General features: G+C 55.9%; 5 protein-coding genes across 5 annotated transcripts; 3 read left to right on the plus strand and 2 right to left on the minus strand.

The window, feature by feature from the left end:
• Nucleotides 1–371: 371 nt before the first annotated feature.
• Nucleotides 372–2,280, plus strand: CH63R_13887 (Carboxylic ester hydrolase; the record flags this gene model as incomplete). Its single annotated transcript, XM_018308861.1, has 4 exons — nucleotides 372–845; nucleotides 911–1,006; nucleotides 1,063–1,522; nucleotides 1,586–2,280. 4 exons carry the CDS (start codon nucleotides 372–374, stop codon nucleotides 2,278–2,280), a joined length of 1,725 nt encoding a protein of 574 aa, XP_018151179.1.
• Nucleotides 2,281–5,191: 2,911 nt separating this feature from the next.
• On the plus strand, nucleotides 5,192–5,836 carry CH63R_13888 (Infection structure specific protein; the record flags this gene model as incomplete). Its single annotated transcript, XM_018308862.1, has 1 exon — nucleotides 5,192–5,836. One exon carries the CDS (start codon nucleotides 5,192–5,194, stop codon nucleotides 5,834–5,836), a length of 645 nt encoding a protein of 214 aa, XP_018151180.1.
• Nucleotides 5,837–6,802: 966 nt separating this feature from the next.
• Nucleotides 6,803–8,554, minus strand: CH63R_13889 (Saga complex subunit; the record flags this gene model as incomplete). Its single annotated transcript, XM_018308863.1, has 2 exons — nucleotides 6,803–8,245; nucleotides 8,462–8,554. The coding sequence occupies 2 exons, from the start codon at nucleotides 8,552–8,554 to the stop codon at nucleotides 6,803–6,805; spliced, it is 1,536 nt and encodes a 511-aa protein (XP_018151181.1).
• Nucleotides 8,555–9,789: 1,235 nt separating this feature from the next.
• On the plus strand, nucleotides 9,790–11,159 carry CH63R_13890 (Galactose-1-phosphate uridylyltransferase; the record flags this gene model as incomplete). Its single annotated transcript, XM_018308864.1, has 4 exons — nucleotides 9,790–9,890; nucleotides 10,016–10,182; nucleotides 10,237–10,881; nucleotides 10,936–11,159. 4 exons carry the CDS (start codon nucleotides 9,790–9,792, stop codon nucleotides 11,157–11,159), a joined length of 1,137 nt encoding a protein of 378 aa, XP_018151182.1.
• Nucleotides 11,160–11,404: 245 nt separating this feature from the next.
• On the minus strand, nucleotides 11,405–11,992 carry CH63R_13891 (Erg28 like protein; the record flags this gene model as incomplete). Its single annotated transcript, XM_018308865.1, has 2 exons — nucleotides 11,405–11,857; nucleotides 11,930–11,992. The coding sequence occupies 2 exons, from the start codon at nucleotides 11,990–11,992 to the stop codon at nucleotides 11,405–11,407; spliced, it is 516 nt and encodes a 171-aa protein (XP_018151183.1).
• Nucleotides 11,993–12,383: the final 391 nt, after the last annotated feature.

Genomic DNA, 12,383 nt, shown 5'->3' on the forward strand with positions numbered 1-12,383 from the left:
TAACTGCTGGCTCCTTATTTGGCAAGCTAAAAGAGTATAAGATGACTGCTCAGATCTCTAACCCCATACATAGTTTTTCTTATTGCTCTCCACAATTCCATTTTCAAGATCTCCTATCTTTAGGACTTCATCTCGTCATTTGGCAAGTTTTTGCGCCTTCTACTTCAAGCGGGGCGCTTGGCGTCGTGAGTACATGGCACCGACAAGGATGATGAGCGCTGGAGGGGTAGGCCACCGGAATAAGATCGGCTCTGCGTGCTATTGAATGTAACCCCTTATAAACGGCTTGAAATGGAGGTGAGGGGTGTTCTGGAAAGTTGAACATCTTCAATCGGGCTTTTGTGTGCAACAACTTGGCTTTCCTCGGGTCAATGAAGCTGACCAACATGTTATCAACCTCCAGTTTCGAGGGCGCTCGGCTGAAGGCCAGCTTCCTCGGAGCCATTTTGCTCTCGTCCGCTGGTCAAGCAGTACCTCTTTCTTTCAACAGCTCATTGACCGCTCATTTGCCCTCGTACGGCTCTTTTATCGGAACAACTTTGAACACCACTACGTCCGGCTATCCTCTCGCAGCCCCCGTCGACGTTTGGTATGGCATCGACTTTGCAGAGCAACCCATTGGCGATCTCCGTTTGGCTCCGGTGGGGTGGCCCTCTGCATTCAACGGGACAAGAGACGCCAAGTCGTACGGCAAGGTCTGCATCCAAGAGCCAGGAAATTCAAACCTGGTCTCTTACATCAAGACTGAACTGGAATATGGCGAGGACTGCCTCAATCTCAACGTTTACAGGCCTTCGGGGTTTGGTCCGGAAGATAAGCTACCCGTTTTGATCTGGATCCATGGAGTCGGTTTATTCCCTCCCCATGCGCAAAGAGCGGTTGACAACTGTGACACTAACACGCTTGTCAGGGCCTGTATCGCAACGGCGCGGGTATTATCTTTGACGGCGCCTCATTCGTCGCATCGTCTCCTGAGCCTCTCATTGTCGTGACCTTCAACTACAGAGTGAGCACATTGCCGTCCGCTCGCTACTCTGACTAAGGCTAATGTCATGCTCTCAGCTGGCCGCCCTCGGTTTCCTGGCCTCTCCCGCGTTCTCAGAACTCGGCATCACCAACCTCGGTCTCCAGGACCAGCGTCAACTGCTCCACTTCGTTCGCCGATACATTTCATCATTCGGAGGCGACCCGGAACGTGTTACCCTGGGAGGTAAATCAGCGGGTGCACATTCCGTTGGCTTCCACTACCAGAACCCGTTTGCTCCTGGGGAGGAGCTCTTCCACCAAGCCATCTTTCAGTCAGGCGGGCCAACTGGCCGCTCGTTCCCCGAAGCATCGGACCCGGTCACCGTTAAGCAGTTTGAGCAGTTCCTTGGGCGGGTAGGCTGCCATGTCAACGAGACCACCGAGGCACAGCTGGCGTGTCTGAGGGCGGTTGACGTCGGCCTCGTCGAGAGAACAGCGAGGGATCTCTTGGCCGAATACCGGTACAATGGCACTCATCCTTTCCAGGCTGTTTCCAGTGAGTGCCCTATCTGTCATTGGCTCGTAGTCCTTGCCATCACTAACAGCCAAACTTGTACAGACGCTACCATCATTCCCCGTCTTCCCTCCGAAACCTGGGAATTGGGATCGTGGAACCGCGTGCCTGCTCTGGTATCTTTCATCACCGACGAGGGTAGCATGTACGCGCCCACAAACCTGACCACGGACGACGAGGCCTGGGGCTGGCTTTCCAACCTGTATCCGAACCTTGACCAAATCGACAGGGAGACATTTGACCGCCTGTATCCGGATCCTCAAACAAACCCCGGGTCCCCGTATGTGGACGCACGAGGGCAGTCTGCCCAGTTCACACGGCTGTCAGACGCGTATGCCGACACCGCTTACATCAGCGTTGTGCAAGACATTGCGTTCCGCCTTGCGGCGGAAGGGGTTCCTGTGTGGAAGATGCACTGGAACACCAACAACAGCATCACCCCTTACCTTGGGTTTTCGCATGGCTCTGACGTCCCTTACGCCTGGGCCGAGCCGGATACGCAATACCCCGAGGCAGGGACGGTACTCGCGAGATACTACGCGAGCTTTGTCGTCGGTGGCGACCCGAACCCCTTCAAGGCGCCCAGTGCCGTTGACTGGATTCGGTACAACGGTGCAGGCTCTGATGGTCTGGGTTGGCAGGTGAGGGTCAGCGCGAATGAAACGCGGATCGAGAAGGATGACATCAGGAGAGAGGCCATTGAGTTCTGGAGGGCAAACTCGAGAAAGCTGGATCATTGAGACGCCCGTTGGTGCTAGACGGTTGTCGACCGTGGGGTCTTCAAGATGAAGCCCCAGACAAGCAGGTGGCTGAGAAGGACGGCAGAACGAAATGCATGGCGCATTTGTTTGTGCAAGTAAGCCGGACCATATTCTTCTGCGACGATAAGCCGTTTAAATGCCATGTTATCGAGTCAGTTTGGACATAGTAGTTAGAAATGACATGGATCTGAAATAACCCAATATGGCGCCGCCGTCGATGGGCCAGTGAGTTCGGTTCTGGGTCACGCCGAGTCCGCCGCCTTCGTGTTCAAGTCAATATGAATGGTGCTTGTGTAGCTGAGTTGCCTTTTCCCGCCCTTTGGTGAATGATGATTGCAGGAAATCGTGATGAAGGTATCGCCTCTCCACTCCGGGTAAGAGATAATTGTGTGGACCTGCACCGCGGCCGCAAAAAGCCAACACTGGGAACCGTCTCTCATACGATGCATAGCCCGATGAGCATCTCGCACCGTCCACAGCCAGCTTGGCTTGCTGGGCTCCCCGCCATCTTGAACAAAGAGATTCTATCGTCGCACGTCGGACATTCTCTTCGTCGCCGAATGACGGTGGTCCAGTCGAGAAAAAGGATCCATGTCTCGATGCACGTCTGCCCCACTAATGGACCGACGCGACTGTCCGACGCGACTGTTGAATAACTCAACGGCCTGATATGTGGCTTAAGCCGTGCGGATAGTACTAATTAACGGCACCTTATTTCGTTGTTCAACCAAAAAAGCAAAAGGTCGACGGAGAATGGCGGTTTCTAAACCAGGTGAAGGTTGTGTCTCTCCTGCTAACACTGGATGGCTTATGTTCAAAGTTTCGCCGGGGGGGATGAACATCAACATCCTCAACCTGTGCATGTTCGTTCATTTTTGGACGATTCCGCTCAGCCTCAAACTGGGTGGCGCTGGCGGTCGCCCGGCGCAAAGCCGTTGTCCACCAAGCATCAAGGTCAGCCTTACACTTCTACCTCCCCGGATTCGACACATGAGGAGACAGCCGCCCCGGACAGCATCACACAACTGTTGCAAGAGTCATGTTCAGCGACTGGCGATTTTGGTTGGCGCGGCCCGAGTAAAAGAACCACATGCCACCGTCAGCACTAGCAACGCTTCGAAGCGACACAACGAGGCGGTGCTGTGGTTCCGCTGAAAGCCCCAACAAACATTCCTTCCCTGTGGCGGGGGAATCTATCCAGACCGAGTCATTCTCTCACTGGGTATACCAGCCAGGTCCTTTACAACCGGGAACGTCGAACGTGTGTAATGAATGGCCTGCAACACACGAGTTGCTGAGTATCAGTCAGCAGCTTCTTACTGCTTGCGGCGTTCATTTCACATCCAAAAATTCACAACGAAACCGGAACAGTATGGATAATTGTCAAGCCCACATCCTGGTCCTTCACAAAGAGTCGGACGACAAGCATATCCCTCCTGGCTGCGGTGTGCCCAGGCTGCACTGATGTCGACCCAAAGTTTTAGGGGGGCTAGGCTACTAAGTTTCTCGGGTGGCCAATGCTTGGGCGTGTTGCTGTGGGTTACGCCAATGCTGTTTCGCCCACATGACGAAGCCGTCGCCAATGTGTTGTCTGTCTGCCACACAGAGTACTTAACCATATCATGGAGGTCTGAATCAGGTTGTGGAACCATCAGATGTCCCAGCCCAGTGTCCCCAGAGAATGTAGAATCCTCTCAAGAGGGTCTTTGAAAACAATCCGCACCATGCTTCCTCCCCCAACAAATCACATCGCCTAGACGCATTTCGCGTCCCCATTATCGAAAACCAAGAGCGGGCCGCGTAATCTTAAACCTCGGAGGGTTCGCGACGGTCCCATTGGCTCGAGGTGACGGTGCGAGGTCGGACCATTCTACATGGAACCTCCATGAAATCCCATCATCCCATCAGAGGCGGGACGTGAAGCTTCGGAAGCAAGGGGGAGGGTGTCCTAAGGGGGTAGGGGTAGGTACTTTGAAGTTGATCCCTGTAAAGCACGAGAAACGCGAAGAAACGATGCCAGCTCCAAGTCGCCCGGACCGCTTCTTGCTTACGAGCAACGACAGGTTAGACAGGGGAAGAAGCAGTGCTTTTTCTATCGTCCAATGCAACAAAACCCTTGGATCGGCTGAAAGTTCTTGAGACGTCACCCTCCAATAGCACACGCAGCAGCTAGGAACCCTCAAAGAGCTAGCTAGCTGCAAGAACCCGTAATTCACCAGCATCTTCGACCACCATTTCATCCGCCTTATGAATGAGTACCGCCCACAGGACTAGCTGCGCCTCCTGGCGTGCCGAGTTGCCATGGGCATGAACCAACTCACTTCTCCTTCGTCTGATTCGCCTTGCCCCCTACCTCCCCGAAAGCACCTCGCCCGGTCGAGTAAGCACGCAGCGCCCAGCGTCGGGATTGGAATCCCACGACCCAATATGCCGCGGCGAGGACGGCCGATCATGACATCACTTTGTTAAGCAGGCAGCGACCGGAACCAGAAGCAGCTCTCAGCTGCGTGCTTCTCCCTCGTCTGCATCAGGGTGGCCGGGGGTGGCCGGGACGCCCCAAAAGGGATTTGAGGTTGCCGCCACCATCGTCTCGGCGGCTACCTATCCGTAGGCTGAACGTCTGGGGCACGCACACCAGCCGGGCAATTTACATGGAGCAAGGGGGAGGGGTACGGCTGTCATGTATCAATGTTGACAGGGCAAGGACGGGTTCGTGGATGATTAAAAGGGATGCTTCTCTGTCCACTTTCGTTTCGATCTCTCTTCTCTTCCGCCCGGAGGCCGCAAGCATCTCTCACACCTTACAATAGCTCTTCTCTTTAGAAAAGACTTTCACCGGTCTCTCAGTTTGAAATAACCCAGCTGTCTGACAACTCAAGCCAGCTCCAAGATGCAGTCCAAGCTCCTCATCGTCGCCGCCGTCGCCACCGGCGCCGTCGCCATCCGGGACCTCTCCGGGACATTCCCGCAAAATTTCCGCCGCGGCGCCGACGCCCTCGAGGCCCGTGACGAGGCGGCCTGCTTTTCCGTCGTCGCCGAGCACGCCACCCTGACCGCCGACTTCCCCGAGTTGCCCACGGCCCTTGCCACTGCCACCGACGTCGAGATCCCCCAGATCACCGACCCGTGCCAATTCCCTTCCGTCACGGGCTCCGCCGGCCAGCTCGTCACCTCGTACTCGTCCGCCCTGCAGTCCTGGCAGGACGCCCACATCACCGAGATCCGCTCGCTCTGGTCCGCCTGCAGCGACGTGCCGCAAATCTCCTCCCTGCTCGACGAGTACGGCAACGGCATCTGCTCGACCGCGCTGGCGCCCATCACCGCCAACGGCACCGCCGCGACCACGGCGACGGCGACTGCGACCGTTACCGGCGAGGTTACCGTCACAACCACCGGCGACGCTACCGGTGCCACTGCCTCGGGTGACGCTGCGTCGACGACTGCCTCCCCCGCTGCCGCCGCTCCCCGCGAGACGGGATTGTTCCTAGCCGCTGCCGCCGCTGCCGCTGGCTTCGTCGGTGCCGCAATGCTCTAAGCGTTGGGATAGCTGTGACCGATGACGTCAACGGGATCGGGACCACAAGATGTACAGCAGGATAATCCAAGTGTTGGAAAAAGGGATATGATCGATTGCTCATATGACGGCTTCACGATGTCTTGAGGGCTCATCATCACCCGTAGTATACTCATGCGGCGCATGTATACATATATATATATATACACATATACCCATTTAGGTTTTTCATCAAGTACTTTCTCATGAGAGTCTGCGTAGACGTAGCGTCAACATAGGTGTGTATGAACGTGGTCGCTCGAGCATGGTCTTCCTGGCGGAGACGGCATATTGCATGCAGGAACCGGGGTGAAAAGGGCGGAGAGCCGGCTCGAACCGTGACAGCATGTGGCTCCGGACATGCATGAACAAACACGGGACGATCAGTGCGACCTGGGATGGGTTTCTGCTGCTTGCTGATGGATGAAGTAGCTGCAGCCGCAGATACAATAGCCCCTGTACGGTCCGCTATGGGCAGTACGATTTTCAACCAAGCCTTGGGACGCAGATAACTTCTGCTGATGGAGGCATAAGCTTCTGTCACAACACCCAGAATCAGCGACGGGAAGATGAAAGTACTTGGGCAGGCGTTTGACCCACGCGAATTTGTGTCAGAGAGGTCATGTCATTCGCTATACTTGGTTGCAAGTAATGTTGGCAGATACGACGGTTCCCTTACAGTTGGGTTCCGGAATTCCCATACACAAACGTGCTAGAGAGCGTGAATGAGAGAACACCGAGCATCAGTCCCCACGCTCATGGATTGGTATCATCATACACGATAATTAAGCAAGCTCCCCAATACATGTTCAACGCCCTACTCCAAAACAAACCCGGTAGCAGCACATCGCCCCTTCTGACGTAACGCCCCAAGACAGGCCCTCTCGGCGCAGATCTGAAGTCCCAAAAGCATGCCAACTCGCCGGCGAGCTACAGTTGCCGCTGCGTTTAAGCTCGGCCGACCCATCCGGCGTTGATGAAAAAGTCAAAGATGCGCCCGCCTTTCTGTGAGTCGAGTCTGCAGATTTCCTTAGCTTGCTTCTTCTTAAGGGTGCCGTTGGTCTTGAGAGCCTCCTTGAGAATCTGTTCTTTGATCATCAGGTACGGCTTCGGCTGCAACCGCACCACTTCACAGAGCTTGGCTTCCTCCGGCGTGAGGAGATGCAAGTCTGGTGCGCCATCCTGTGTGAGCTGGAGAGGCGTGACACCAGGCAGGGCCGCGGCCATGTACTTCTGCCGTGTAATAGGGCCAGAGGGAGCCGCGCCGTTGGCAACGACGACCGTGCCATTAGTAGAGGCCCCGTTGAGAGCACCGTTGGCCTGGGGGTTGCTGTCTCCGTTGGCTTCCTTTGGCGGAATGGTGCCGTTGGTGCCGTCAGGAGCAGGCGCCGAACGAATAGGTAGCTCAGGTGCGACAAGCAAGGCGGCGCCGCTCGGGGGATCCGGCACAGCGGCTGCCTTAGACCGCTGCGCCGAAGCCAATCGGTCCCTATCCATAGATCCCATGGGTATCGCTTTTTGCGCTCGTTGCGCCTTTTCCGTTTCGTATTTCTCGCCACTGCGCAGATCGCCTATGCGCACACTGCGCCATTCCTGAAGCTGCTGGATAGCCTGCCGCAGGTTGAGCTCATCGATCAGGCCCTGGCATAGACTCTCAAAGTCGTCGTGGTTCATCATCCGGGCAAAAGGCTTCGCCTTGTTAAGGAGGTCCCTCTCTTCCTTGCTCCTCTTCTTTTCCACCTTTGTATTTTCACGGTACTCCAACAGGTTGTGTTCGAAGACGACCTTTTTCCTGTCCACACGCTGTGTCAAACGGCAGTTGTAAATGTCCATGACCGTCAGCTTCAGCTCCATTTCCGGCTCCAGCTCGCCCGTCCGGGGATTCAGGCCGTCACCTGGGTCGAACTGCATGAGCTGCACTGCTTCTTCGGCCTCGTTGGCGTATTCGGTCTCGAACTCCAAGCGCCCAGGCATGTAGCCCTGGATTTCGTGGCAGGACGGTACCGAGGCAGTCGGCTTCGTCTTGGGCTGTAATGTGGGTGCGTTCTTAGCGGCTTCTTTCCGCTCCTCTATCCTACGCTTTTTCTTGGCCTGGAAATCTTCCCTAGAGATCTCGTTCGCAAGGTCCATGTCGTTAGGACTACATCGTTTCGGCAGCGGGAATCGTGGCGAGTCGACGTAGACTTTGAGATAGTGGTCCCGCACTTCATCCTTGTGGCGGAAGCCGCCAATGTGGTCGGCGATGTCGGCCCATGATCCCAGGCCGTATATCTCCGCGCCCTCAAGCAGTAATAGTTCTTCATCGGCACCCCAGTCGCGGTCGAAGATGGGGAACGAGTTTTGTTCGATGACTCGGTATGGATGTGATTCGGGCTTATGGTTCGAGCTAGACTTCCCTTGAGAGAAGCATTGGACGCATAGGTCGTATTCGTTGCAAGAAGAGTGTGCACATCTGATGCGTACCTAAATACAAGAGAAGGTGGTCGTTAGCGCGCAGTGCGCAAGCATGCATGCATTGGTCGATTACCCCGGACGGTGTTGCGCCAGGAGTCGGCAACGGGGCGCAACCCGGACGGGAGTGTCGAACCCAGCATGAGACCGACTTACTGTTGACGTGATGTCTACAGAACAGATGTCGCAATGATATTTGACACCGCCCTCGCCACCCCGTGTGACGGTCTTCTTTCTTATGACTCCCATTTCGTCCAGGGCTGCTGCGGTGGGGACGTGGAGGCCGGCCCCTGGTCAGGCTGATCCGACGACGGCCGAATTATCGCGATGCGAGAGACGGCATGTACGGCGGACGGGAGGTATCGGCGAGCAATCGATGTTTTGGTGTAGAAAATGGGTACTAGTCGATGCGGAAATGAGCTTCGTCGATGATGTCGATGGTTTTTGGATGGTAAGGCGCAGGCGTGTTGTCCAAGATCAGCCGTCGGGATACACAAAGACGCGGCCAGGCTCCAATCGAATGCCGTCCTGAGGAGGATCGAGGACAGAACCTGGAGTGAAGGTTGTCCCGGAGTCTAGCCGACGCTTGGACCATGCATGTCAGCCATTGTTGTGGCTTTCAAGACCATGAGCCACAGATGTCGCGGAGCTGTCCGTTACATAATCAATCAACTTTTACTCCGCCTCCGCCTCTACGCCCACGAATCCATTCCCACCGGCTCCGCTATCCCCGCTGCTTCTGTCCCTCTGTTTCTTTACATGCGCACACCAACGCTCTGGCAAGCAACCAGGTTGCGCGGGAAGCATCTGCTATCGATTCGTGGTGCAACGTCCTGATCGAAATTGCGCGCTGCAGAACTGAAGTCGCCCTTTGCCTCGAGAATGTTGAGGAATCTATCCTTTGACGCATGAGTCCTCTGGCTCCTCCGAGCACCAGACTCTTCTCACCCGATCCGCCGTTCCACAATGACGTTCTTCCCCCGAGGTTCAAGCTTTTCCGACAGTTTCCCGCCCGCTCCTCATCTTACAGCGCATAAAGCCGCCCGCTCGACAATGGCGCGCTTTTTGATGGTGGGGTTCGCGGGGCAATTCTTCACCTGTCCCTCCATCCATCCTTCTCTCCAACCTCTCCAACAAGCCCGACAGGCACTGGCGCGAAACTCTCGAAGCAGGGATCTGGACTTTTACTTGGATGAGCTGTTTTGTGGCAGCTTCATCGGTTCTCCTGTCACTCGGCAGCTCGCGGCCGAGGGCTGGAGTCCCGTCCATTCTTAGTTAGCTTCGTCAAAGGAACCGACACCGTGACTGTTTAAAATAATATCTCGCCCGCCCTTGATGGATATGTTCTCCAGTTCGTAAGCTGTCAAGTATTGTTACCTGCTTGACGGTCCTCCTCTCTTCACAAACGCTACCCCGCCATCACCGACACACCACCCATCTCGTCGCACTGTACATCACCCATCACCCATCGCCTTCCTGTCGCAATGCCTGAGAATATCCTCGACGACATCTCCCACAGACGGTACAACCCGTTGAAGGGCACCTGGCTGCTGGTCTCTCCCCACCGGACCAAGCGCCCCTGGCAGTAAGAATGCGCCGCTGTTTTCGTGATGCGACAATGTGCTGAGATGTACAGAGGTCAGCAAGAGGGACCGTCCACCACGAAGCTTCCTGAATACGACCCCAAGGCATGCCGCTCATGTTACCCAGAGTCAAGGATTACGTTGCTGATTTCCCCAAGTGCTACCTCTGCCCTCGAAACCCCAGAGCGGCCGGTGATTCGAACCCGGACTACAAGAACACTTTTGTTTTCGTCAACGACTACAGTGCCGTAAAGGAGGAGCAGGCCGAGTACAAGCCCGAGATTGAGAGCGATGGTAGGTCCATGTTGCTATCCCCGGTTGCTCCGCGCAGATCTGACAGTTCACCAGACCTCGCATCGTCGCTGCTGCGCGCCGAAGCGGCCACGGGCAAATGTTATGTCCTCACCTTCTCCGAGAAGCACCACGTCACCCTCGCCGACATGACGACCCAAGAGATCGCCCCCGTCATCGACGTGTGGACACACATCTACGCCTCCCACCTCTCCTCCTCGAACCCGCTCTCCAAGGTTGCCGCCGCGCTCGACCTGCCCGCCGCGACCCCTGAGAGCAGCGTGCCGCCCCCCAAGCACAGCCTACGGTACATGCAGATTTTCGAGAACAAGGGCGCCGCCATGGGTTGCTCGAATCCGCACCCGCACTGCCAGGTCTGGACGACGTCAACGATGCCCGAGGAGCCTGGCACGGAGCTGGCGCAAATGGCCAAGTACCGCCACCAGCATGCCGGACGGCACATGCTGGCCGACTACGTCAAGGTCGAGCTGGAAAAGAAGGAGCGCACTGTGTTCGAGAACGAGCACTTCCTGGTGGTCGTCCCCTGGTGGGGTGTGTGGCCGTTTGAGGTCTTGGTTCTGCCCAAGAGGCACGTCCGCGCCCTCGTGGACCTGTCCGCCGAGGAGCGATTGCAGTTTGCCGAGGCCATTCAGGAAGTCGCGAGGAGATACGACAATCTGTTCGAGACGCACTTCCCCTACAGTAAGCACGCCCAATTGTCGTGTCACGGCATCTGACGGCTAACGTTTTTGACAGGCTCTGGTATTCACCAAGCACCCCTCGATGCCACCGAAGAGGAGGCCGAAAACAGCTACCTCCACATGCATTTCTATCCGCCTCTGCTCCGCTCTGCTACCGTGCGCAAGTTCCTTGTTGGTTACGAGCTGATGGCTGAGCCCCAGCGCGACATTACCCCCGAACAGGCGGCTGCCCGCCTCCGGGGTACTGGAGGCGAACTGTACCGCAAGACAATCCAGTAAATGACAGAAAAAATACAAAAGACCCGGTCGCGATATTTAATCATCACCTTCTCTATTATTGTTGCTGGGTTTTATCCGTTTTCATGATCATGTACACACAACTGTGAGATAGCATCGACGCCGGTCTTCGCACTCGTTTACGACAGTGTCATAAGCGGATACACCAATGTTGTAGCCCGCGTAGAGCACATAATGCCACGGCCTTGCCATATTGACCGACCCTTTGGCCTTCCCTTGACCATGACTTATGCGCTCTCGATGTAGAAGTCGCGGACCAACGGCATCCAGACCAGAGCCGTAGTGGCGAAGGCGAAGGGGAAGAACTGCGGCAGGCCGAAGGACATGCTCTTGAAAACGAATAACTCGCTGGCAAAGTGGCCTAGTGCAACAACGTAGGTCCAGATGGCCAGGTCGTACATGTGGGCGTGGCGCAGGTGGTAGGCGGCGTAGAGACGAACGATGCTTGTGATGAAGGTCCAGGTGCCGAAGCAGCGGGCAGCAAGGGGCGTCGCCTGGTCGACGATGTCGGTCGCGCCGGCGGGGGCGGGGACGAACTTGTTCACCGAGTCCTCCGGGTTGAACTTGTCGGACCGGGCGGGCAGCTTGGGGTTACGGACGTATTTGCCGTCATAAAGGCGGCGCGAGTAGTGTAGCGTCATGAGGTTCTGGGCCGAGTTGCCGATTGAGATCAGAGAGAGCTGGAGGCCGTCTTCTCGTCAGTATCGCAACCTCAGAAACCATGCGAAGCTCGTCCTGCTGGGGATGCTTACAAGGAGCATATAGTAGGGCAGAATGCCCTTTGCTTCGGGTAACAGGTCTGTGATGGACACCATTGTAATTGACACTTGGGGTGGTCTGCGAAACTCAATTCGAGTCAATTGGCGAGAGATGTCAGGAGGAAGATCTCGGCGCAACCACAAACATTGTAGGAAGTAGGCCGGTTGTACAAATCAAGGTCGATGATTACCTACATAACCTTTGATTGCCTATGTACGGGTGGACTACGATGGATCCGAATACGAACAGCAGCTCATTGTGGCTGACAATTATCATCTGTGGCTGAAGGAGCGATCGTCCCCGCTTATTGGTCACAGCTATACCCCTCGCATCCTCAAGGGACTCAGTTCAACAATTGAGCAAGGTGCCGAGGTGTGGCTGGGGCTTGGATTGATTCTGGGCATGCATTTTCCAACCCTTTGCGCATCTCAACATTTTGCCTGGCTG

This window comes from Colletotrichum higginsianum, chromosome 10 (genome assembly GCF_001672515.1).
Source record: "Colletotrichum higginsianum IMI 349063 chromosome 10, whole genome shotgun sequence".
Taxonomy (NCBI): Eukaryota; Fungi; Ascomycota; class Sordariomycetes; order Glomerellales; family Glomerellaceae; genus Colletotrichum; species Colletotrichum higginsianum.